At 40.9% G+C, this 23,388-nt stretch overlaps 1 protein-coding gene across 1 annotated transcript; it reads right to left on the reverse strand.

The window, feature by feature from the left end:
• Nucleotides 1-39: 39 nt before the first annotated feature.
• Nucleotides 40-18,067, reverse strand: LOC110054038 (cilia- and flagella-associated protein 337-like). Its single transcript, XM_089273901.1, has 25 exons — nucleotides 17,742-18,067; nucleotides 16,961-17,050; nucleotides 16,599-16,685; nucleotides 16,269-16,337; nucleotides 16,122-16,190; nucleotides 15,709-15,743; nucleotides 14,467-14,629; nucleotides 14,138-14,240; nucleotides 13,693-13,777; nucleotides 13,124-13,254; nucleotides 12,740-12,813; nucleotides 11,964-12,082; nucleotides 11,695-11,762; nucleotides 11,170-11,234; nucleotides 10,135-10,218; nucleotides 9,316-9,453; nucleotides 8,874-8,978; nucleotides 7,265-7,489; nucleotides 6,346-6,416; nucleotides 5,784-6,031; nucleotides 3,657-3,889; nucleotides 3,147-3,359; nucleotides 2,778-3,039; nucleotides 1,724-1,859; nucleotides 40-526 (listed from the first exon to the last, which is right to left on the reverse strand). The coding sequence occupies exons 1-25, from the start codon at nucleotides 17,916-17,918 to the stop codon at nucleotides 40-42; spliced, it is 3,537 nt and encodes a 1,178-aa protein (XP_089130027.1). The 5' UTR covers nucleotides 17,919-18,067.
• Nucleotides 18,068-23,388: the final 5,321 nt, after the last annotated feature.

The following is a 23,388-nucleotide window of genomic DNA, read 5'->3' on the forward strand; positions in this document are numbered from 1 at the left end:
TTTCATTTAATAACAGTCTCAAATACGTAACATTTCATGCTATTTTTTATGCGTTGATCGCAATAAAATATCGTGAGTTTTTCGAGATGGGCTTTTGGTTCCCCCTATGGCGTTGGCTCGAAGTTGTTTAACCGATGTATTGTAGAAAGTAGCGTGTTTAGATTCCGAGTTTGCCTTATGACCGCCGACCTTAGCAGTTCGCGGAAGAAGGGCTGAAGAGGATTTGTACCGTGTAGTGTGATTCCACAACACTGCTGGTGTCTTCGGCTCCTCAATTGATTGAAGTTCTTGGAAATTCAGAGACGAATAAACAATCATTTGGTCTTGATTAAATTTCAGTTTTGGTAGTGGTGGAAAGATTCTATGCCTGGTCTTTGGCTTATAAAACTTTCCTAGGACTTTGTCGAGAGATCGGTTTATAGAAGTTCCCCATTCTTTTTCCAAATCTGCGGCGTCGGAGTCTTGTGAGAGCTGTTGAGTTCCTCGCCGAGTCAGGGTCGTAATACGCATTATATGCTTTGCTAATCTAGCGTAACAAGGAAATAGAAGCATTAATAACCTGGCATTGTATAAAACGCGGGTTCAACAAAGAAAAAGCGGGCGTGAACGATGAGAAGCGATCAGGGACACGGGAAAACAGACTGCTTTCCTCTGTGTGACATGCCGTCGTCTACCGTTCGTTTAATCTTTTATATTTTCGATCCTCTCTCAAGTTACCGCGTGAATAGGATATATCGCATGCAAGAAGTTACAGTAAAATTATCCTGAAAAAGCTTTTTGTTTGGGGAGCTAACTATACAGAAATGGTCGCCTCTGGAAAGCGCTCTCGAATTAATATATCAAACACGAGAGGTAGAGTTTCATCAGGATATCCAACACCGAGAAGAGAGTTGAAAATACGACGCGCAACGGAATATATTTGACGAAATTCGAGGTGTTTTGGGATAGCCGATGAAACACTGTCTCGAGTGTTTGATATATCTTCTCAATCGAAACAAAAAGTAAGGAGTAAACAGAGAAGTAAAATCGTCAAAATCTATGCTAATTAAGACCGGGTATCCAAACCTCCATCACGGTTGTGATTCTCTTAGTTTTAACTGGATTAGGCCCAGCTCAGACGTCGTGCTTCTGCCGTGCCGAACTAAATTCAGGAATTAAGTTCGACAAAAGCACGGCAGAAGCACGGCGTCTGAATCAAACTTTTGAATTAAGTTCGGCAAGCAATTAAGTTCGACAAGCTCTGCCGTGCTACACGACTCTGGCACGGCGGTGATTCAAACGTCGTTCTTCTGCCGCGCTAAACAAAATTCATAACTTATATTAATGTATTTTGGCGAGATTGCGTTCCCACGGGGAGTTAAGAAAAGAATTGTTACGAGGCATCAGTATATCCAGAATTTGGTTCGACTCTGGCACGACGTCTGAATCAGAGTTGTTTCCCAGCCGTGCTACAGTCAAACCTAATTGCACTTTAGTTCGGCACGACAGAAGCACGACGTCTGAACTGAGCCTTAGTTATTAATTAGCTTGAGAAGGAAGTCCAAAAAGACCGCAGATTTGTTTATTTTATGATCCCTGCATTTCTTTGCAGCCCAAACGTCACACCCAATCCACACACCACGGACATAACCTACAGAACAGCAACAGCCATAATGCTTTCCAATACAAACCGATTATTACTTATGAGTGGAAAAAAAACTTATGATGGGTAATCCAAACATACCTCCACTTTGGTCCAGGAGAACTTTGCAAACTTCTCAAAGTTTCAGCTGAAGCGATGCGTTGGATATCAGGCGGAAGTTTTCGCTGTCCTTTGACAATTTTTTCTAAATCCCATAATGTTCGCTGGCCAAACGTACCTGTACGAATAATGCGTCTCTGTTAGAGTTGAAATTCGTCAATACAATCTGGGTTCTATCCGGCTGTGATTGGCTGAAATGCTAAGTTTAATCCGATCAGAGTTAAATCTATGGCTCCGTCAGCACTATGCCGGAGAAGTTTGAAAACGCAGCTATATTTCTACGGTTAGGCTTGCCGTCCGCACTTATCCGGAAGGAAAACGGAGCTTAATTTTCGAAAACGCTTTTCAAATCGGAGGAATTTGAAACGCCTGCTTTGCGTTTTAGTGTGGATGAAAAATATTTTGGAAACGGAGGTTTTCGAGAACGATGACGTGTTGATAATCACGTGATTAACCCTCCAGGGTGCAGCCAAGCTTTTCTGAAGCAGGGGATTGTTGCGTTTTCAAGTTTCTCTTTCTTAATATTCTTTTTCATGGAGATCTTTTGATCCTGTAATTTGCGACAATCCAGGTTTCATCAATATATGGGATTATTGATGGCAACTTGCACGCTGGACGATTTTAAAACAGATCATTGCAATACATGTACTATTTTTTAACGCCACATAAAAGGCAATACTCGTGTCGTGCTGTTGCTGCAACAGCTCTGCGTTTAAAGTTGCCAAGGATTAAAAATCGTCGTTGAAGCATCGTTTCGTGAAGTGTCATCTTTAGGAAATGAATTGCAAAGGCCAAGATACGAACCGCGGTTTCGGTTTTACCGCAAAAGCAACACATTGGTTCCTAGAAAAGAAACAAATCGATCACGCTTTTCATTTGTGAAAAGAAAACAAGACAAATAAATTTCTTCCTTCAGGCAACATGGAACCCTCTTCTTTTATAGCGTTAAGGTGGAAAGCCTTGTCGTAAGTATTTAAAAAAAAAAAACAGAGTGCTGACGTTCTGTTGGTTGGGCGCGCGGCGTATGTTTTGTTACCTATATATCTCCCTGTCTGCGTCCAAAGTCGCACTGACGCGTCTGTGGAAGCCGTGATGATGAACTGGCGACTATCAACAAAGTCCAGACTGACAATTGGCTTGAGATGAGCTCGAAATGTCAGAACCAGTGGAGGAGGCCTGCTATCGATTGATCCTTTTCTGTGGCTATTTCTCCTGTTCACTGATAATAGTTTCCTTGGCAACGCTGTCGCTACCTTCTGATCGCTTGCGTTTATACAGTAACAAGAGATATCCCAAACCTGACAAACAAAATAAGCAAAATCGGAGAGCTTTTATAACTAAACGTCTGAAATAAGAAAACACAAGCACTCATTTTAAACTGCAAAGGTGAAGCTGAAGTCATTGCCTTGACAAATCCTGCGGTGTCGCCAGTAACAAGAATGGTATTAGCGTAGTCAGTTGTCATGGAGATCACAGATTCATGGACACCCTGAGCAGCGGGAAAATAACCCAGCAGTCCGCCGCCGTACACGCTCCATGCCCTGACCGAGCCGTCTGAACCTGTTGTCATCAACGTAGCTGTGGATAAGCTGTTTTCACGCCTCTCTAGGAAAAGAACCTGCACGGAGAAAAACATTTACATTAAATACATTCATAAAGCAGAGTCGACGTTCATTTATCAGCTGACTTTATGTTATGAAAACAGAGTGGAGCAAGTGTATAAATGAGTACCGCTGAATTTAATTCTTGGGGGTAACCCTGCCATGGACTTGAATCCCATCCAGTGGGGAGTAGATTTACTCCTAGTCGCTTAACGCTACGGAAAGCGGGAAACGGTCCGGCTGTATGGACCACTGGCCTGACGCAGACTTTCACTACATTTTCATAACAACATATTTGTCAGCTATTTCTGTACCTTGTCCACGGAGGAATCGTGATAACTTTCTTGAAACTCCAGTGGCAAAAAATCTTGATAGAAAAATTTCTTCTTTTGAGATCCTTCCGGGACAAAAACTTCTTTCTGCATCATTGAGTCGCGCTTTGGCCGCCATATTGAAGGTAGAAATGGTGAGCGGCGATGTTTCTTACTTGATCCAACCTCAGAGCTCCTTCGGTTGCCTTCTCGAAATTTATTCTCTGCGTCGATCACTTGAGAAAGTAAGGCATAATAACAAAAATGTATTGGTGAACAATTAAGACAATATAGCGTTTATGTCTTGGGTCTTTTGGCTGATAGTAGCCCTTGGAATTTTAATACATTTAATATTTGTTTTAAGAACATAAAATTTCCACAGGAAATTATCAGCCTATAGGCCCTCTACGGAAACGCTCTATTGTTTATTAGGTGAGAAATGCCACATAATGGCGGGGTTTTCGCATTAGTCAGTTACTCGTTGCCATCTCTCGCTGCAGTTGACAGTGCTGTTAGGCACTAAATTCAGCAGAACATTGTTTGCTCCTTGTATTTTTGCAGTTAACAGTGCTTTTTGGCGCTAATTTCAGTTATACACCGCGGCACGGTGCAGTTTGCATGATCAAAAAATGCCCCGTGCCTCTCGACGGTTGGAGGCGACTTTGTCACGTTGGCGAGGTCGTTAAGCTAGAAATTCAAATCCTGTGGCCAAGATAATCGGTTACGGATCGAAATGGAGCCGAAATGGAAAGCAAGAGCTGGAAAACCAGCGATTCTCGGGCGGTTAAAATAAACTTTGAAACCTTGGGAGAAAGCGAATGGGAAGAAGAGTTATCGACGGCTGCCATGAGGCAATTTTGACGAGATTAGACCATTTTTGTGGAATTTACGGAGCTTTGAGTGCGGGCCTTCAGGCCAGTGGGTCGCTCGCCTTTCGTTTCTCTTTAGGGGAAGCAAACCGCCAGAAAGTAAAACTCGCCTAAATGGCTCTAAACCATCTCCAGGAACCCAGAGACATCAAAACAACGCAATGCAAACATAAGGTAAGCCATTTTATTCAAATTATTTTCTAAACGTAGCATTTAGAGTAATTTTCGAAGCATTCTCATACATTGTCTTATAAACGGCCACAATTGTCACGCAATCGCCAACAGCATAATGTCACGTATTAATCGCATACAACGTCTGGGCCGCTTGTGGTTTCTCCGATATTTTGGAGGAAGATTTAGAAACATTACTGGATTTCCACAAAGATTAAAAAACAAGAAATTGCGCAAGGTCTAACACGTGGGCAGTGAGAGGTGTGGGGTGCGCGGTGAGGGGTGAGGAGTGAGGGTGAGGGGTAAGGGTTAAGGGATAAGGGGTAAGGGGTGAGGGGTGAGGGGTGAGGGGTGAGGGGTGAGGGGTGAGTAGTGAGTAGTGAGGGGTGAGGGGTGAGGGGTGAGGAGTGAGGGGTGAGGGGTGAGGGGTGAGGGGTGAGGGGTGAGGGGTGAGGGGTGAGGGGTGAGGGGTGATGTTAACCTGAGCGTTATTCAGGCTAACCGGAGAGCTTTTGAGGCTAATCAGAGTGCTTCAGGCTCACCCTCACTTCCATCCCCGTTCTCGACCTGCCTTAGAAACTCGGTCAAACCTTCAATTATTATAATAGCACTAATCTAATTACAACCATACAATATTACATTAATTAAAAACTATTATTTTTAAAAACTAGCGTCGGATAATGCAATTCGAGAGTTTCATTGGCTCAGCCGTTATGGTATATGAGTAATTATGCCACGGTCAGCAAGTATGGTAAACGAGCGAATAATTTTTTGGGGCGTTTTTTATTTTAATTTTATTTAATTTTATTTTAATATTCTTTATTTTGGGGGCGTTTTTAATAAAACAATTATTCCGCTTATGGATTGCTGGATATGAGATGATTATCATCTCAAATCCAACGCACGCTCGTGGAATAATTGTTAAAATATACTGTTTTACAAGATTGCCGAGTGAGAACACGCGGTGGATTTACTTGTTGGATTCCCTAAACCCTGTTAAGGGATTTTTACATCAGTGACTGACCAGCGCTGAGTTGTTGTTTTTTTTTTCTCCTTGGTATTCTGTAACGTTTGTTACTAATCTACTGACCTGCATTACTAGTTGACACTTGTCTCTTAATATCTGTTGGAATAACAGATTGAGTGGTCTCTAAACCATAGTCATTAGCATTCAGTTTGCAGTTAACGTGTCCACTCTCAATGTTCCACACTTTGACCACACCATCATAGGCAGAGGTTGCCACTAAGCCAGTAGGGTACATTGCAGCCGATAAAATGTCGTCCTCGTGAAAATTGGACCACACTCGAGGCTCAGCTTCCTCCTCTTCTCTGCAATCTCTGAGCAAGATAAATGAAGTGAACGGCAACAGGTAAATGGCTGCTGCTGTGAGTGACACAACTTGAGTAACTTAGTAACTAGGAAGGAAGGACTGGCAGGGAGAAAGAACGACTACTTTCAGTCCAGTTTTCAGACTAACGTCCTCTGAAAGTCTTCAGCTACACTGTTGCCCCTCTGTTCGAGCAGATTCAAAGAAGTAGCACGGCAAGGTAACATTAAAAAGGATGACGTAGAAGCCTGGGAAGTAACGTGTTGTGCTCTGCGTCGACTGCACTCTGCGCTCAATGCATAACCAGATTTGATCTCAACTTACCTGTAGATGGTAACCTTTCTGTTCCATCCAACTGTAATAATCTTCTGTTTAAAACACAGTATACCTGTAATCTGCAAGATTTAACAAGAATATACGCCATAACAATCGCAAGCTGTTATATTACAACTGGGTCTGTGTTCAAATATGTTTTTGTTCAAAAAGCATGCAAGATCGGCCACGCCACCTGGTCAGGAGGCAGCGTGGCCGAGTGGTTTAGGGCGCTGGTGTTGTAATCCAGAGGTCCCGGGTTCAAGGCCACCACCCTGCCACTAGCTGGATTTGTTTCTTGATAGTCCCGAGTTCAAATCCTCCGTCACGCTTTGTAAATAGCCAACCGGTCTGCCTTCTGCCAGCTGGGATTTTTAATTATGTTACGTTTATTTAAATGTTTGTTTCCTTTGTTTCAGTGGCATGCCTGTAAACTAGCTAAGCTTAGCGCTTGTATATAGCCAAGCGCATGACCACTTTAAATAAGATTTACATTTACATTACATCAAACAGACTAGGCGAAAGGGTCAGTACAAGGCAGAATTGAGCCTTTTTTTCTAGTTTGTATGTCAAACGATGATAACAGCTGTAACGGCTATCGGTTGCTTTCTGTAATTTTGGTGTTAGATTCTGGGGACGAGAATACGAGAATGCTTCTCCCCCACCCCTCTCCACCCGCCCGCAGAAAAAAAAACCTGAACGTGAATTTTGTTGTTCTCCAAATTTTGCGTTTAGTTCTTTTTGTAGCCAGCTTTGAACATTAATAGTAAAAATAAATGAAAAGGCTACCCGCAGGGTACTATTTGTGGAAGCTGCAAAGCATTGACGAGGTGGTATTGCTTCGCGCGAATTATAGTGCAGTACACATGCATGGTATACAATAAACGAACATGTAAGTAAATTGTAATTTCTACAGAGAATCTTAATATACCTCTTGATTATCTACAGCTTGTAATTCGCTCAAACAGCAGCCGTTATTAAAATTCCAAATCTTGACTGTTCCATCTCGAGCCCCTGTGATGAGTCTCCTCTTGGAAGGGTCAAACCTCATAGCTGTGATTTCAGAGTTATCGTGAGCATTTGAAAACTGAATGATTTTCTCGCCTGTCTGCAGACTCCAAACACAAACCACAGAATCGTGACACGCACTCACAACCTATAAAAAAATGAAATAATGAATTAGGTAATGTGAATCTGGCAGCCCTTCATGGAAAAATGGACGCGTGGGCCGGGCGCGCGAAAACTAGCGGAGAGACGCGTGTCCTGATCGCGCCGTTTTTTTTTTACTTTACAACCCGACTAAAAAGAATGTTTGCTCGCTGTCTGTAGGAAGACCTAGCAAATCAGCCTGGCTACTATATCAAAAGTTCATCATAAAGAATATTCGTTTTTATCGCGCTCTTTTTTCACCGAAGTCAAAGGAGATTTGGAGCTGTCTAATGGCCTGGTCTCCAATAACAATGCTTTTTTGCCAGTTGACTTGTGCTACATATTCCTTTATTCCCAAAACATCTCACACGCTCTATCATGTCAACATGTTTCGAACACTTTGTCTAACTGATTTCTTTCTCGAATGACTCAAATCTTGTTACAGATATGAAAAAATGTTAGTTTGATGTGCTTCAAATTGTTCGTTGTTGTTGTTTGCAATAATATACCTGGCAGAGTTTTCGTGCGCTCATTGGTCAAGAGTTATATATATGGTGAATGAGAGTGTGGACCATTGGAAATGTGGCCAAGTTGTTAACTGTTGGTCTACCAGATAAGTCGTCTGTTCTGCTTTTTTTCACTGAGATTAAATTGGGTTCAACATTATACATCCTGCAGTAGAGTGTAAAGAAACATGTTCAAATAAAATGGTGTACATCGATAGCAGCCCAACAGTGCAATCAGTGCCCGGGTTCTAAAAGTCAGACTCGATGATTCTGACTTGCTCCAGATCTTTTCAACACACTGAATTAACTACCAGAATGATAGAAGGAAAGAATCAGATACGACGAATATATTGCGTCTTCAGCAAATCGATAAAAACATACGTCGATATAGACTTTTTAAACGACCTTTCCAATAATTCTTCCCTGGCCTGTCGGTTTCGGCGCTGGGTCGCTTGCGCTCGCGACTTCATCGCTCAAAGATGCCCTCTCGCTTCACTTGAGGGAGAAGAAAACGCGAAGGATTAAGCAAAGGTCGACCTGGGGCAAGTCTAACGTCGATACTGCATACTAAAACGTGGAATCTTGGGAAAGACTTCCATGTCTAATCAGACAGACACACAAACAAGAGCTATCGTTACATTAATGACGATTAAGTCGTGGAATCCTTTTCATCTAGAAAGACATTTTGAAAATTTCAGTCATGCCTGGTCTTGCTTCGTGTCCAACTTTGAAAGTTACCTTGTTTGGTAAATGCATTTGGTGTTCTGTGCCAAACACGCTAACTGATACCAAAGTCTGCAATTTGCACCCCTAAGCAAATGATTGCGCATCGTCATCCCTCTTATATGGGAGTCCCTTGGACGTGGAATTTAACATTGTAATTACCTGATCAAAGAGATCGTTGTAAATAGCCGCACATATTGGTTTAAAATGACTTGTAATGTCATGTTCCTCTGAGGGCTCTTCTCTTTTACCCTCGATCACTGACAACTGACAAAGAACAAACACAAGTCAAATATCCTCGCACAATAAAAAAAATTTAACAGCCAAGTGATGTTTTTGCTATATTTCTACTGTTAACCTGTTCAGGGGAAGAAAAAGAAACGGCTTAATCTGACACGCCTATACCTAAAAATTTATGTTCCTTATGTAAAAGCTCTCTTGAAAAAAAGTGCAGTGGAGCAGACAACATGAAACCTGCCGGAAATCATAGTTTAGATTTCCAGAGCTGAAAACGTACGTTTAAAAAGGACCGGAATTTTACATAGCACTCGTTGGTAAGAATATTAAGATTTGATTGATGGGGACGGAGAGATTGAATTGTCACCTGGTTTGTTCCCACAAAAATGCAGTGAGATTTGGAGTTGAAGTAGAGGCTTGAGATCAGGTGGGGGCCTGGTAACAACGAGCGAGCAGGAATGGTTTGAACACAACACAGGTCGCGCATATCCCAAATCTTGATCACCTGCCAGATTCAAATAAGGTGAGATGTAGAATTGTTTTAATATCGATTGTAGGAATGATTATTGGACAGCAATGAAACTAGCACTATGTAAATAAAAAACTTATTATTATTAGATCTTAGTTAAATTAGAGAAGATTTCCAGTCCGTACTGCGCAGTCTCAGCACCCTAATGTTTATAAACATTATAACGGCTCACTCGATGGAATGCGAATCGATGTTATTCGTTACGAACCACATACCTTATCTTTGAGGCCTTTCAAATTCTTTTTCCAACAGCTTTATTGATTTTTACAGCTGCGAAGTTGTTTCATCAAGTGATATAAGAAAGAACAAAGCACAAAGCTTCTACCGCTTCGCACCTATAATGGCGGTTGTTTTAAAAGTTTGAATTTACATCACGTAAGTAGCTGCGAAATGTCTACATTTTCTGATGTCTGACATGAATCAAAACAAAAAACGCAAACAAACTCTCGAGATTGCGCAGTACGGACTGGAAATCATCTTTAATATGCTTCACTGTTAGTTACTAGACACCCGAAGCATTTCTTTTTACTCCGCGAATACTCTTGAAATGGAGTTGAAAGTGAAGATCTTATGATATCCAACAGAAGCATATCAGGAATTGCTGATCATGAGTGTTGACGAAATGTAAGATTAATGATAAATATGAATAATAATAACCTTATCTTGAGCAGCGCTTATTATTTCTCCCTTGTCACTGTTCACTATAATGTGAGTAACTGCTGAACTATGACCCTTCATCACCTGAAAACGATTAGCATCGAAAACATTAACATGGTTCTTTAAGACATAACAACCTAACGCTTGTGTTGAGCCATTGAAGTCATGTCATGTGCATAACTTGCAGTTCCCAATTGAGTGCAAGCCTGGAATGCCGTGCAAATTCAAGCGCTGCGTGTTTGGATCATTTAACAAAGAATGCTGTAAAATGCTTGTTTTGAAAGGCGCGCTACAAAAGTGAACCAGTCACCATTTTCAATCCTCTTCCATGATCCCCACCATGGAGGGCGTCATTGAGGATACCCGTTTTTAATTTAAACACGATGGAACGGGGTACATGGCAGAAACACCGCACCACAGACTAAATTACTACATCTTAGTTTGTGCGTTAGCCGACCAGCTTCCATATGCGTGTTAGAGACGTCTTGATATGTAATCAAATTCATAAATGCTCTTTGGACTATACGGAAAATTGCACGAGACATATATATACACATGTATAGTTTAAATATACTTCAGACTAGAGGGGAAAAGCTTTATGCAGAAATCGAGAAATTGGCAAACAGCAAATGAAAACCCAAGAAAGGTGACAAAATACGTTTGGATTGCAAGACCTTTGTAACGTAAAAACCAAACAAATATTTTGAAACCAAATTTATGAATAACTCAATACCGCCAGCACTGGACAACTCAGGACTTATGCAATTTTCTTTGGCTATCCGAAAAGCGGACGGAAAATTTGAAACAGGTACAGGTACCTAACAAGTAATTTCCGCAGTTTCCTTGAATTTCCTATGAGAGATTTCTCTTTTGCCGCACCCAAATTTGCTATATTAGCCAAAAAGAAGCCTTGTCTACTTGTACTGTCCTGATATCCTGCAGTAGTGTGCCGACGCAGTTGTGAGATGTATTCACATTATGCCACTCGAAACCACTGAACTAGGATACAACTCACTCAGTTAAACTGAAACTTACCGATGTGGCTTTAACTGTAACATAAGGATTCCACAGACGTACATAATGATCAAGACCACCAGTTACTAAAAAAAGTCAACACACCATGTTAACACAGTTATTACATGTAATAGTCAACAACTGGTAATCGGTAACCGGTGTACCTCGGAAAGTTCATTAGATTTTGATTATGACGTGAATATGTGAAGAATGAAGATATGATCCAAATTAAAGACCACTAAGATACATCACTTGTACATGTGCCCATTGACATCAACTGCAGAATGGTCAGAGGAGTTACAATCTCAAGATACCAAGTAGGGTAGCCGCCACTCTGAGAGAGAACGTGGTGTAGCGAACCACCTGGACCGTCTGAGAATCAGGCTAGGTAGCCGGCTGATACAAGATTTTCGTTTGACAAAAGGATCTCGGACGAATGTTTTTTAATAGATTCAAATTCGGAGTTTTATTCACGTTTTAAAGCGTTGTGCAAAGTTTAGTATATTTGCCGGCAATTTGATGTTATTCAGATCGTGGTTTACTCACCTATGACGTTCCATTCCTTACAGTAGTCAAATGATGTGATACCCTTACGGATGCGGAACACGGAGCTCCTGTCAAAGGAGACAGTATTATTTGGAAAGAAATATTGAAAAAGTCAGGTAAAAACGTGTGATGCGAGATATAACGGCATCGGATCTCTACTAATTTGTTCACTCTAAGCAAAAATTAGGAGAATATGAACATTAAAAAATGGGTCGCAAGAAGGTTGATGAAGCAGTTATCTGCTAGAGTGATTGGGGATTTGAACTTACGTCTTTTTCCTGTCTATGTCTCCGAGATACATGGAAGTGTTGCTTGCAGTAGCGCAAGAGATAAAGCATTGTAAGGAAGGGTAATATTTCACTTTACGAATCCAGTCCTCGTGGAGATTCTAAAATACAAGATAACAATAAATTATGCTAATATAATTGATTTTACACCCGGAGGGAGGAGGGGACGTCTTAACGGGTCCCAGAGGGTTTGTGTTGCCTTGTGCTCATCACAGCCTTACCGATTATCAAGTTAGCCTGTGCGATAGGTAAGACACCTTTCAATACTGCAGATGTTATTTAGTGATAGTTAGTGTCTGTAGACTGAGCAACACCACAGGTAGCTTGCCGTCAGCAAATTCTTTTAAATTATCAGCAGGGGAGAGTCTCTTGTTCTGTAAGCTGCAGATTTATCTCACACAGAATTCTAACGAAGACCTATCATGCACAAAGTGGTACGGCAATCAGGTTGCCATCAAAGTTTCCGTAGGTTAGTTATTTCAGAAACAGCACATTTTGTTAGAGATTACAGAAGCGAGTGACAATAGACCCGCAGAGCTTCATCCGTTGGGTTGTAGAAACTCCAGGAATATTAAAATATCAGAATGGAATATTATGGGCCTGGAATTCAAAGACGGCTTGAAATTTTAGAAGAAATAATCAACGGATTACGTCGCTCGCGTAAGATTCTCATTAACACATTATGTTAAGAAGAATATTGAGATTTGTGGCAAAAATTAATAACCTGAGGAGGGCTGTAATTTCAGCTAAGTACTTACGTTAAATTGGAAAAGTTTTATATTAGAATGTTTTCCTTGCTGAAGTTCCGACAGGGAAAATCGTCTAAAGGATACTGAAAACAGAAAAAAAATGGAGTAAGTAAGAACTAAGGTCATAAGTAGTTTCCGTATCAAGTCTTAGTGTCTCCACGCAGAACAATTTGAAAAATTCTTCCAATACCATACGACACTCAGCTTTCTCAAAAGCATGGAATTAGAACAAAAGCGAAAAATGCAACCTTCGTACTTTTTCTAAAGACAACTGAAGATAGTGGGTACAGCTGAGTACTATCTCTTGAGGAGCTTAGTTTCGTGCAAACTGTCTACAAACTAACCCGACCCAGATTTGGTTTTCAATGCTAGTCTAGCGTAAACAAAGTGTACCAGATGGAATCTGTTGTCCAAGGTTTAAGTCAAACAGGCATCCTGTGACTGCAGAGAACTTTAAACAAAACACAGAGCCTCCAGCGTCACCACACACCAAAATACCCTCATTTAATTTGGCTGTGCTGTACCTGAAAAATATCGGCAAAATATCATGCCCTAGATGAGATTTCGCACGATGGAAGCTATGACATAACATGTGAACAGCATGCCTAACGTTAAGGACATCTGAAACGCTTTTTCCTAAAAAAAGGCACTCTTTAGACTAACTTTGATTGCTTTATATCTGTAGAAAGGCAAAACGGATTTAGATGACCACTTTAACATATAAATAAACATAAAACGAATTTCAGGTATTTTAAGACTGATTTTAGTTGTGGCAGTCTTAAAATCAGAAACAAAACACCCTGTTTCAGCTAGAAACCAAACAAGGAGCAGGTAATAAAGCAGAAATTTGCGAGTATTTGAACGCTTCAACATTGCTAACTCCAACGAGAAAATTTTAGTTTTCGCTGCTTAGAACTTGTCACTGTGACGGACGCCATTTTGTTCCTGATACAGCTTCTTACCAGTAATCCATGGTGAGTACACAGTAATCCAAACTACAGATCACAAACTGTTTATCAAAACTGTTGGCAGAGCAGTCATAGAATGCTAAAGAGGAAAACAAAAGTACAAATGCCGTTGCTATAATACGGTGTATTGCACTGTAAAAGTACACAACTTGTAAAAAATATATATAGCGTTTAAATTATCCACTTTATTTTCCAAATGAGAGCTTTCGGCAGATAGTAATGGAAGCAACTGCATGCACCTATTTCTTGCAGGCAACCGTTGTAGATAGCGTCTTTTCTTATTTAGCTTTACCCGAGTCCGAAAGCCTAAAAGAATCTACAGCGAGTAGTAAGCATTCAAGTAATCAAAGTACATCCACTTAAGAATTAAGAATTTCCTTAAAATAATAAAACTCTTGCTAGAGAAAATGACTGGTACCGTAAGTGTGGTGTTACAGACCTATCTCTCGGTCAGCCGTTGACAGGGCAAGCTTCTTGGCGTTTGGTAACACCACACAGTCTGTAATCCACACATTCTTACTGGCTTTACCCTCATGCCCTAACTGAAAATAAACGGGATGCCATCAACATTCTGACCTGTTCAGTAACGTCAATAGCATGTATATATTCTTTAGCTGACAAAAAGAAAGCAATAATCATATAAGCACTGGCGTGTCCTCCCTTAAATGGGTGGAGATCGTGATGTTTTCAAATACGTCGCTAATTCTTTTAAAGCTCAAGGTTTCTCTTGAACAGGGTAAAAATTCCCGCTCATATCTGCTCACTTACTGACAGAGTTCTTTGAGGGTGCATCAGGTCCATGCTCCAGAAGTGCACAGTTCCTTCCTTGCTGACAGACACATATCTTCCTCCATTGCTGTCAGTCGGATCATCAGTGCCATGCGACAGTTTAGGAAGATAAGTTATCCGAGTGATGTTGTCGCGATGGCAACTAAAATCCAAACCAAACACAATCTAACTGTTCAGTACCAACTACTGTAACTTTGAGTTTAAAATTTGTCATACGTTCTATACGAGCCAGTCAAATGCATAGCAAAAATGCGATTTTTTCGACAAATCAGAATCAAACTTAAGACTAACTGTTCCTCGGCTGATGCAGCTTTTCCCACCCTTTTCCCATCCTTGGTTCAATGGTTCATTAATAGTGTTTGTTGTTATTTATGCTTTGGGTTTGGTTTTTTTGGCAGCCATTACGGAAATCAGGGGTGGATCCAGCAATTTGTGTGACTAGTTTCTACCAAAATAAATTTTTTCCATAAGATTTAAAATCGAAGGGCGTAGCCCCGAGCTTGCTAGGGGGGTCCAGGGGCATTCTCCCCCGGAAAAGTTTTGAAACTTGGATGCTCTGTAATGCAATCTAGTGCATATTTGGAAGTATATTTAAGATCAAAACAAGTATGAAAATAAAGGAATAAAGGAAATGTGCAAGTCTAAAGCTACAGTGCTATTTCTCGTTCTGTCTGGTAGGACATTTCATAATAAAGAAGAGCAGGAGCCATAATAGGGGACGTCCCCGATTATGGCTCCTGAGAAGAGCTAATACTTCTCCATCACTAAAAAAATTGCCTTCACCTTATACCTGAGACAATTTTCCGCTTAGGTTAAACCGGCCGCTTAACAATAAAGTCTAAGTGAAAACGTGTCGTGCCAATTAGGGTTGAAAAACAATTTTCTTTGTAGACCTCCCTGGTATTTATTTGTAGGACAATGGAGTGTTGATCGTCCAAACTTTGGTCAAACCACCGACGCCCTCGTGTTCTTGTTTCACCATACTTAAGATTTAAAAATGAGCGGAATTCTAAATGGATTTGTAATGGTGCAGGAAGCTTTAACTCGCTCATGTGCTGGGATCCTTTGTGTCGGCAGGAGGACGCCGCCACAAGTGGCAAAGTTGACCGAAACAGGAGACCGCGCATAAAAACCGTCTAGCACCAAGGCTTAGTCCGGAGTCTATATTTTTGAAGCGAAGGAGAGGTGCCTTATTTTTTACTCATATGTTATAATAAGTACCTAGGGATTTCCTTAGCTGGATGCGGAAATTCCATCTGTAGGAATAAAAGTGACAGATTACCTAGTTAATTAGTTGTCTGAGACATAACTCTCCTAATTTTAATCGGAGGAAAAACTCTCGATGCATTCAATAAAAACAAGAAGCTCAAAGAGTTTAAGCCCGGGCCTGGTGAAACACTTGTAACATTTGTACAACTCGGCGAGGAAAGCGGAAAAAAACAACAACAATGCTCTGAATAATTTGGCTGCCTTCATATAGTTTGTTAAAACAATAAGGGCGCAAAATTCGTCTGCCGATCTATTCTTTAAAAATGCCACCGCTTTAATTTAGTTTTGCGTCTGAGATAGTCACTTGCAGAAGCTAAGTCAAGTGGGGGAACTACTGATTCGTCAATTAACCGGGATCATCTCACCTCCCTGTCTTCACTTGTCATAACATCCTTTAGTTGAGTCTCCAGCAACATGTAGGAACAGAACTCCTCCTAAATTGACAACAAAAGATGCTCGTGAAGTGGTTTGATTCATAACATAATGCTTTACAAACACAAATGGTTTCTTACCCAGTCTACCGTTCCATCGCAATTCGCGTCAACTTTCATAAATATGATGGCAAGTTGATTATTATCAGGCTACGAAAAGAAAAAAGTTCCAAGTTGTAAAATGGTTATGGTTATGAAAAACATGACAAGCGCGGAGCAAAAAGAGAAAGAAGAAGAATTAAGACGCCGGCAGAAGGAGAAGGAGAAATCGCTGCCTGGACAGATCTTTCAAAACTTTAACAACAAAAACAACAACAACAACAACCTGAGCAATTCCACGAGGTACCACTTCACGTATTGACAACAGTACATACAAGAGGATAGAATACTATTACACAATTTGTGGCTTACCACTTCACCTTTACCAGCCATGGTTTTGATCATTGCCTGACGGAACTCGTCCATATCCAGTCCTCCTCCGCCATCTTCATCTGCTTCCTACAAATCGGTAATGTCAAGTAACCTCAGACAAGTTTTGATACCATTCATCTTTCTGATTTGGTATTGTTTCCTTAACTGACCAACAATACGTGGGATTCACATTTTAAGATGCCCGAAACGAATTCCGGGAGAAAATGGAAAGGTCCTGAAACTTAGCCTGCGAAAACAACCGTCCTTCTTCGCTCCCGGCCACTCGGGCAGGGAGCGAAGAAGGACGGCTGTTTTCGCAGGCTCCTGAGACTATGCAGAATAAAAACAGGAAAGAAACAAACCTCGAATATGTGCTGCAGCATTTCCAAATTTTCGTTATTCATCTGGTCTTCTAGTCTAACCATGTTCTGTTTAGGTGGTTCATCTCCTGTCTGTTAAATTAACAAGATCTTCTGCTTTAATTATGGAGGTTACGTTCAGTGTAAAATATGAACAATGCTTGCATATGTTTACGGCACTAATCCAAGAACAGTCTTGCCCTGCTTTCGTGTCAGTACCATTAACTCGATATTCTCTATCCCGCTAAAACCTTGAGTAGTGAGTCTGATTTGGCTGTATTGGTAAAAAAAAAAATACATTGCCGGTGCTAAAGCAACCGTATTTGGGAGTCAATTGTTTGAGTACCCAAAAGCTTAACTTCACATAGAAGGATATCTCAATGCAAAATTCAGAAGCTCAACGATTCGTAAAATGGAACAATTTTCAGTGCTAGATCAACGCCTCTTTCAGTTTTTACAAAGCCGTAAGAAAATTCGGCAGTGAACTATCAAGACTTGCAAAATCAGAACTTAATTTAATTCACGGCTTTTTGAATAAGCCTAAATGGAAGGGCATGCATTGAAGATGGCTGAAAAATTGCCAGTTAGTTTAAAAACTAAAACTAAAACTGTCAGTTAAAAACCCAAAACTGTCTGTCGTACCGTAAAAGGAAATTACCTACTCTAAATGACTTATATAGGCCGGGTATTCTGTGTTTCGGATATGCCATAGTTCGTTTATGTTCCAGGTAAGATGCCTACTTGTTGCACTAGGGATCATTTGCTTGGAACAGGAAAGTTCTACCTTGCTAGTGGTCCTCGAAACTTTTAATCCATTTTGCTCGGCTGCCGTGTTGGGCCACTCTTCACTCTCCGAACCAGTACTAGAGCTGTCTTGCTCGTCGTCTTCCGAAAATTCTTCTTCTACTTCTTCTTCAACAGGCGTGAAAGGGTCTCTGTCATTGCCTTGCTCTTCCTCCATTTTGGATCAGTTCACTGCGTTCAGCGCTTGACTTCCACTGATGTCACAAGAGAAGAAAAACGCAAGTTTTTTTGCAGTTGAGCGCGCGCTGGAAGGCGCGGGTGAAAGCATATATAAAATCAGGCCTAAGCTCCGATTATGAATCCTGGTAAAATACTAAAAGTTATTTTACTCCATGCATTTAATAACTTTCTTTTAGGGTCTTCAGCTGTGAAAAAATTCCCTTTCTTAAATTAATTTAAAAAATGGAAATAATATTCTGACGGGATGCGGGATTAGAGTGAGAAATGGAGGCGGGATTCAGGATGACAGAAATTTTAATGGAGGGACGCAGGATAGCAAAAACTTTGGCAGCGGTGTGAGTTGCCCTTTTGACAAGCGGAAAGCGGGATAGTTTTAAAATTGACGGCGGAATTCGGGATTAAAAACAGAAAATCGCAGGTTACGGACATTTAGCGGAGAGTTGGAACTCGAACCAGGCGGGATTGGGATAAACACTCTGAATGGGGCGGGATGGCGATTAGTGGCAAAACGCGGGATCGAGAATGCCTATTAGACCTTCTATTCGGGCAGGAAGTAGCATTTATGTGTTTCATTGTGAATGACGTCGCTGAAAATTCTCTCCGTATCCATGTCTCCTTTTTAAACTTTATTGTTTGCAGTGTGATCAAATGGCTTTTGGTAAAGGTCAACTAGTGATATTTTCGTGAAAGAAACCAACGTAGACCCTATTTATATGGTCTCGGGTACTGAGACAACCCTCCCCGTTAGGCAATTTTATCGAGCGTTTATAGGTGAAAACGCTGCCCTGTAGGCCGAGTCAAAGTTGACCCTACATGATTATTCATAGCCCTTATTGAATAATCAAATGTGCAAATATCCCTCTTTCTTTGAGCTTCGCTCGATCGTCATTCGATCACAGTGGATTTTTCCGAGTTAATCTTTGATACAAATTCATGCTTTAAATCCTTAAACCTTTGAATACCAAACTTTCGCCAAAAAATACCGTTTTTAACCGTTTAGTCAGGTTTTTTGGCTGGCATGACGCTAAATAAGCTTGTACGGCCCCGCAAATGATCCCGGGACCGGAACTGATTCCACCACAAAAAGTTAGGAATGGCGTGGACTCCATGAAAAGTCCATGGATGGATGCATATTTTCTTAATCATCCTAGGTGAAGAAAAGACAAGTACCTCAGGCATAAAAGCAGCGATAAAAAACGTTTCTCATACTGCGCAAAATACTAAATTGACATGTGTCGACTGCATAAAATTTTTCGTTTAGGAAACGCACTGCAAAAAGAAACATGAATCTTCGAAGATGCCTGTGCCATCTAATTAACCGCTTAGAACTTTTCCCTGTACACTTCTTATACTTGCGTCCTAGATAGCCACGGGCTCCCACGGAAGTCTCTAAGATTCCTTCGTGCTAGTTACCGTAGTAAAAATGTTGTCAATCCACTTGGGAATTCTCAGTTGGCCCCACATTTGAGGATATAGTGAACGTCCTGTGTTATCATACATGTCAGGCCCGGACCCAATAAAGTCATTCAGGGAAGGATTCAACTAAACTACAAACTTCAAACACAGGATTTTGTAACGTTGGATATCATTTTTAAAGTTGTGAAATTTGCATTCAAATCGTTCATACTGCACATTTTCTTGCGTTTCATATAGCAACCGCTGTATCAAAATATTGTATTATTAATGTGAAACTCAGAAAGCTTCAGAAAACCGTAAATACCAGAAATATTTAAGGATTATTATTGTGTAGCAGGGAAAAAGCCAATTAAGCGTGAGAAAACTAAACCGCAAACACCAGCGGTAGTAGGCCACGTTCGATATATCAATGTCCTAACAAGGCTCCGAGGCTTTCAGGACAAACCTCTATGTTTGGTGGTGTTTTCTTTGTATCCAAGTCTCTTTTGGGAATTGAAAGACAAGGGAAACTTTAAAATTTTGCAATTTTGACCCGAAAGCCACGGATCAATGTTAGAATATTGATATATCGAACGTGCCCTATTGGTTGTGGTTTTGAGGTTTTCTCGCGTGTCCTGAACTTTATAGTGATTGGTTCAGTGCCAAATTAACCTTTTGGAATCAAATCCAAATGTTCACGGTTTTCTGAGTTTCACAGTCACAAAAAAAGCGATTGTGTAAAATTAAAATCCACTGTCCAAATTCTTGAGTCCTCACATTTCCAAATTTTATGGCGAGGCGACCATTTCCGGTCCGGGATCATTTATGGTACAATCTGGGGATCCTTTCCGGTCCTGGGATCATTTGCGGTACAATTTGGGGATCATTTGAAGTACGGGGATCATTTGCGGGGCCGTACAAGCCTAAGTTTTGCCAAGAAAGCTTTTTTTTTACCAAAAGGAGAAATTTTTCGAGGATTAGGTACAAAATTGAGCAATATTTCAATTCCGGGCATGCGCATAAGCCAAAATTTGGACTTTTCTTTTCTTTTTTTTTTGGCATTAACCATTCTCAATTTTGTTTGTTGCCCCTTTCCTTTCTTTTTTTGTCGGCCCTTTTACTCTGGCCACCTTTTGCGTTGCATGTTCTTTCTGGCTATCGTGAAAAGTTGGATGGCAATTACGGGCGAAGCCTAGAAATGGACCTTGATCAATCATAGGCGTAGTGGATCATTTTACCACCGTTTTTGCACCAAAACTGATAACGTTGTTTTCCCATTTGCGACGTGGGAATGTCGTCAATATCTAAACCTGACTATTGCACGGAAAGGACTAGCCTAGTACTACTATCTGCTTATCAAGAATATCTGATGACATTTAAATTGATGACGTCACAAGTGGTACAACGAGCACGACCATTAATTACGCATATATGCGTAATTGGGGCTAAAAGGGTTAATCTAGGCACTGCATGACACTCGCCACCCTAAGAGTTGTCCCTGTTAGCCGAGCCAAAGTGTTTAGATGAAGAAAAGTTGTCTCGCCTGCCAGGGTTACCCCACCTGCCGAGGAGAGACAACTCGTCCACCCAAGTTGTCTCGACCCCTTAGAGTGCTTTCCATTATGCCAAAGATTCCGGAAATTTCGGTCTGAAGTGAAAAGGAGAGGTCCATTTCGGTATATACCGGGATATTCGGGACCATCTCTGGAGGTGGTCCATTTTGACCGGTCGGATCGGTCCGACCGAAATTTGCCGTTCCATTTTGACAAGCCGGTTCATTGCCCTACTTCTCTTTACGTATGTAGGGACTCAGAAAGGAATAAAAAATGGTAAGAGCCATTCCTCTTGATTGGTCCGGTTTGATCGGAAAATGTCGTTCCATTTTCCTCGGGTGTTCCCACCGGTCTGGCTCACCGGTCTCTGACCAGTGCCTTTCCTGGTGCCAAGGCCCCGTCGGCTAGAAGAGACAGGTGGCTCTCGGGAAGAGAAAGAAATGGTGGGCTGAAGAAGTAATGAACATTATATCCCTCGGAGGACCTTTGAAGTGATTCTGGTACTTGCGATTGAACGTCAACCATTAGTTTATCGGATAGCAAGGACTTGCTAAAATATTTAACACCCAATTGATATACAATAACTTACCGCAGCTGAAATACAGCATGTACGGTCATATTCCTCCAAACGCCTTGCAACCTCCGCCGCCGATGGTAAGTGAAATTATACCATTAACGGTTGATTAATTAATCAGTTATTTCTAGCCCTGAAAGGGAACGATAAACTTATTATTAAGTCCGTATAAAAGGAGGAAAGACTATTGCCATTCTACGTTCAGTTTGTCGCGCTCAAACGAGTCAGGTAGCAAAGTTATGCCCTAAGTTGGACTACAGGTTTGAGCATTATAATGCAACACGTTTGTTCCATATTTCATTTCAGGGAAATGAACAGGTTGTATTTTTTACACCTGGGCTAGCACCTGCCCAAAATGTTTATGCAGCACAGAGTCCAATGGCTCCCTCACCAATGCAGTTTTCAACTCAGAGTGCACCGCAGGTCACTGGCATGTCTGTAAGTATTAATAAAAAATCCTAAACAATTGGAAATACTTGTTGTTTCGAAAAAAGAAAATGATATTTTTGCCTCATAACTGAGACGCTGCATAACTATGCCTTTTGAGATTGGTTAAAAGCTTTGGAAACAATGGGGTATTCAACATTTGATGCTCCAAAAAGTAGGATTTCTACATTTCGTACCTACCCTGGAGATAAAGATTCCCTCCCTTCTTTTTCTCACCAACGAGAAAGAGTAGGAAATCTCTGTCTCACAGGGTATTTGGTACATGCCTTGATGAAAAAAATATGTTCTTTTGGAGGAAAAATAGCAGACATTTTGATGGCAGCAAGATTGTATGAAGTTTGTCCATTTCTAACACAGCCCCAGGGGATGGTGCTTGAGATTTCAAGTGACAGGGATGATCAACTGGGGACAAAAATCTAAACCCAAAAAACATAGGGTTTCTATAGGAAACCAAACAAAACATTCCTAGACCAGACATTAACCCCAAGAAAATCCCATGCCGAAATAGATGCATTGCAGTGCGACACCATTGTGAAATATTAAAACAACCATAAAACAAGTTTGGTTGTACTTTATTGCAGAACTACATGGCTGGGGCACTGCCACAAATCTTCAAATTGTATTGAATACACCAAACAGTTCCTACTTAAATCAAGGTATACTCCCAAATAATACTTGTCAAACTTTCCTGCCCGAAAAAACCTTTTGATCATCCCAGTCACTTGAAATCTGGAGCAACCCCCTGGGAAAACAGCACTCCCTATATGGACTAAATTATTACAGAAGTGACCTGTTAAAGTTTCCATTAATTGGTTTAGTGAGTAGGGGGTTGTAGCCAGCATAAGACAAACTGACTTAACTTGCCTCAGTCGTTTTAGACATTTTTGTTGGTTTTCTTGTTGAAGAGAGAAAGTAGAACATTGCTAAATACCTAGGAAGAGAATTTAATCATGGACATTGCCTCAATAATAATATTATTTGGGACTACAGCACTGGAGTACTTAGTTTGGTCGTTGACTTTCTTGCTGGAACCTTTGACCTCTTTTTTATATTTATGAAGATACGACAAGGGTTAAAAGGATTATGCTTGCAAAACTGAGCATTATAATTTTTGGGTGTCAACCTGGAAATGGAGAATTATGCTAAAATTAGTGCACCCCTGACTGAGTTCCAGCTGGGCCTACTGAATATGCATGGGCCTTGAGAGGCTGGTACAGTGAGGTGACCAGGCCTAAACTATATACAGCTGTACTGGAAACAAGTCTAGATTATAAACAGAGTTTCTAGTTTGCCCGATGCTGCTGATGTGAAGCATAATTTCTGCTCAAAATTATGCTGGCATGATAGGTCTAACCCTAGATATGAATTCTCTCACATCATTAAACTACTAGTTTGTTTTTTTGATTAAGTAGAGTGTTTTTGTTCTAACGCACAAAGAGACTAGTCTTTGACTATTTTTTACTGTCAATGACAGCACT

The sequence above is a fragment of the Orbicella faveolata genome, unplaced genomic scaffold, assembly GCF_042242905.1.
Source record: "Orbicella faveolata isolate gen_17 unplaced genomic scaffold, um_ofav_v1 contig_35, whole genome shotgun sequence".
NCBI lineage: Eukaryota > Metazoa > Cnidaria > Anthozoa > Scleractinia > Merulinidae > Orbicella > Orbicella faveolata.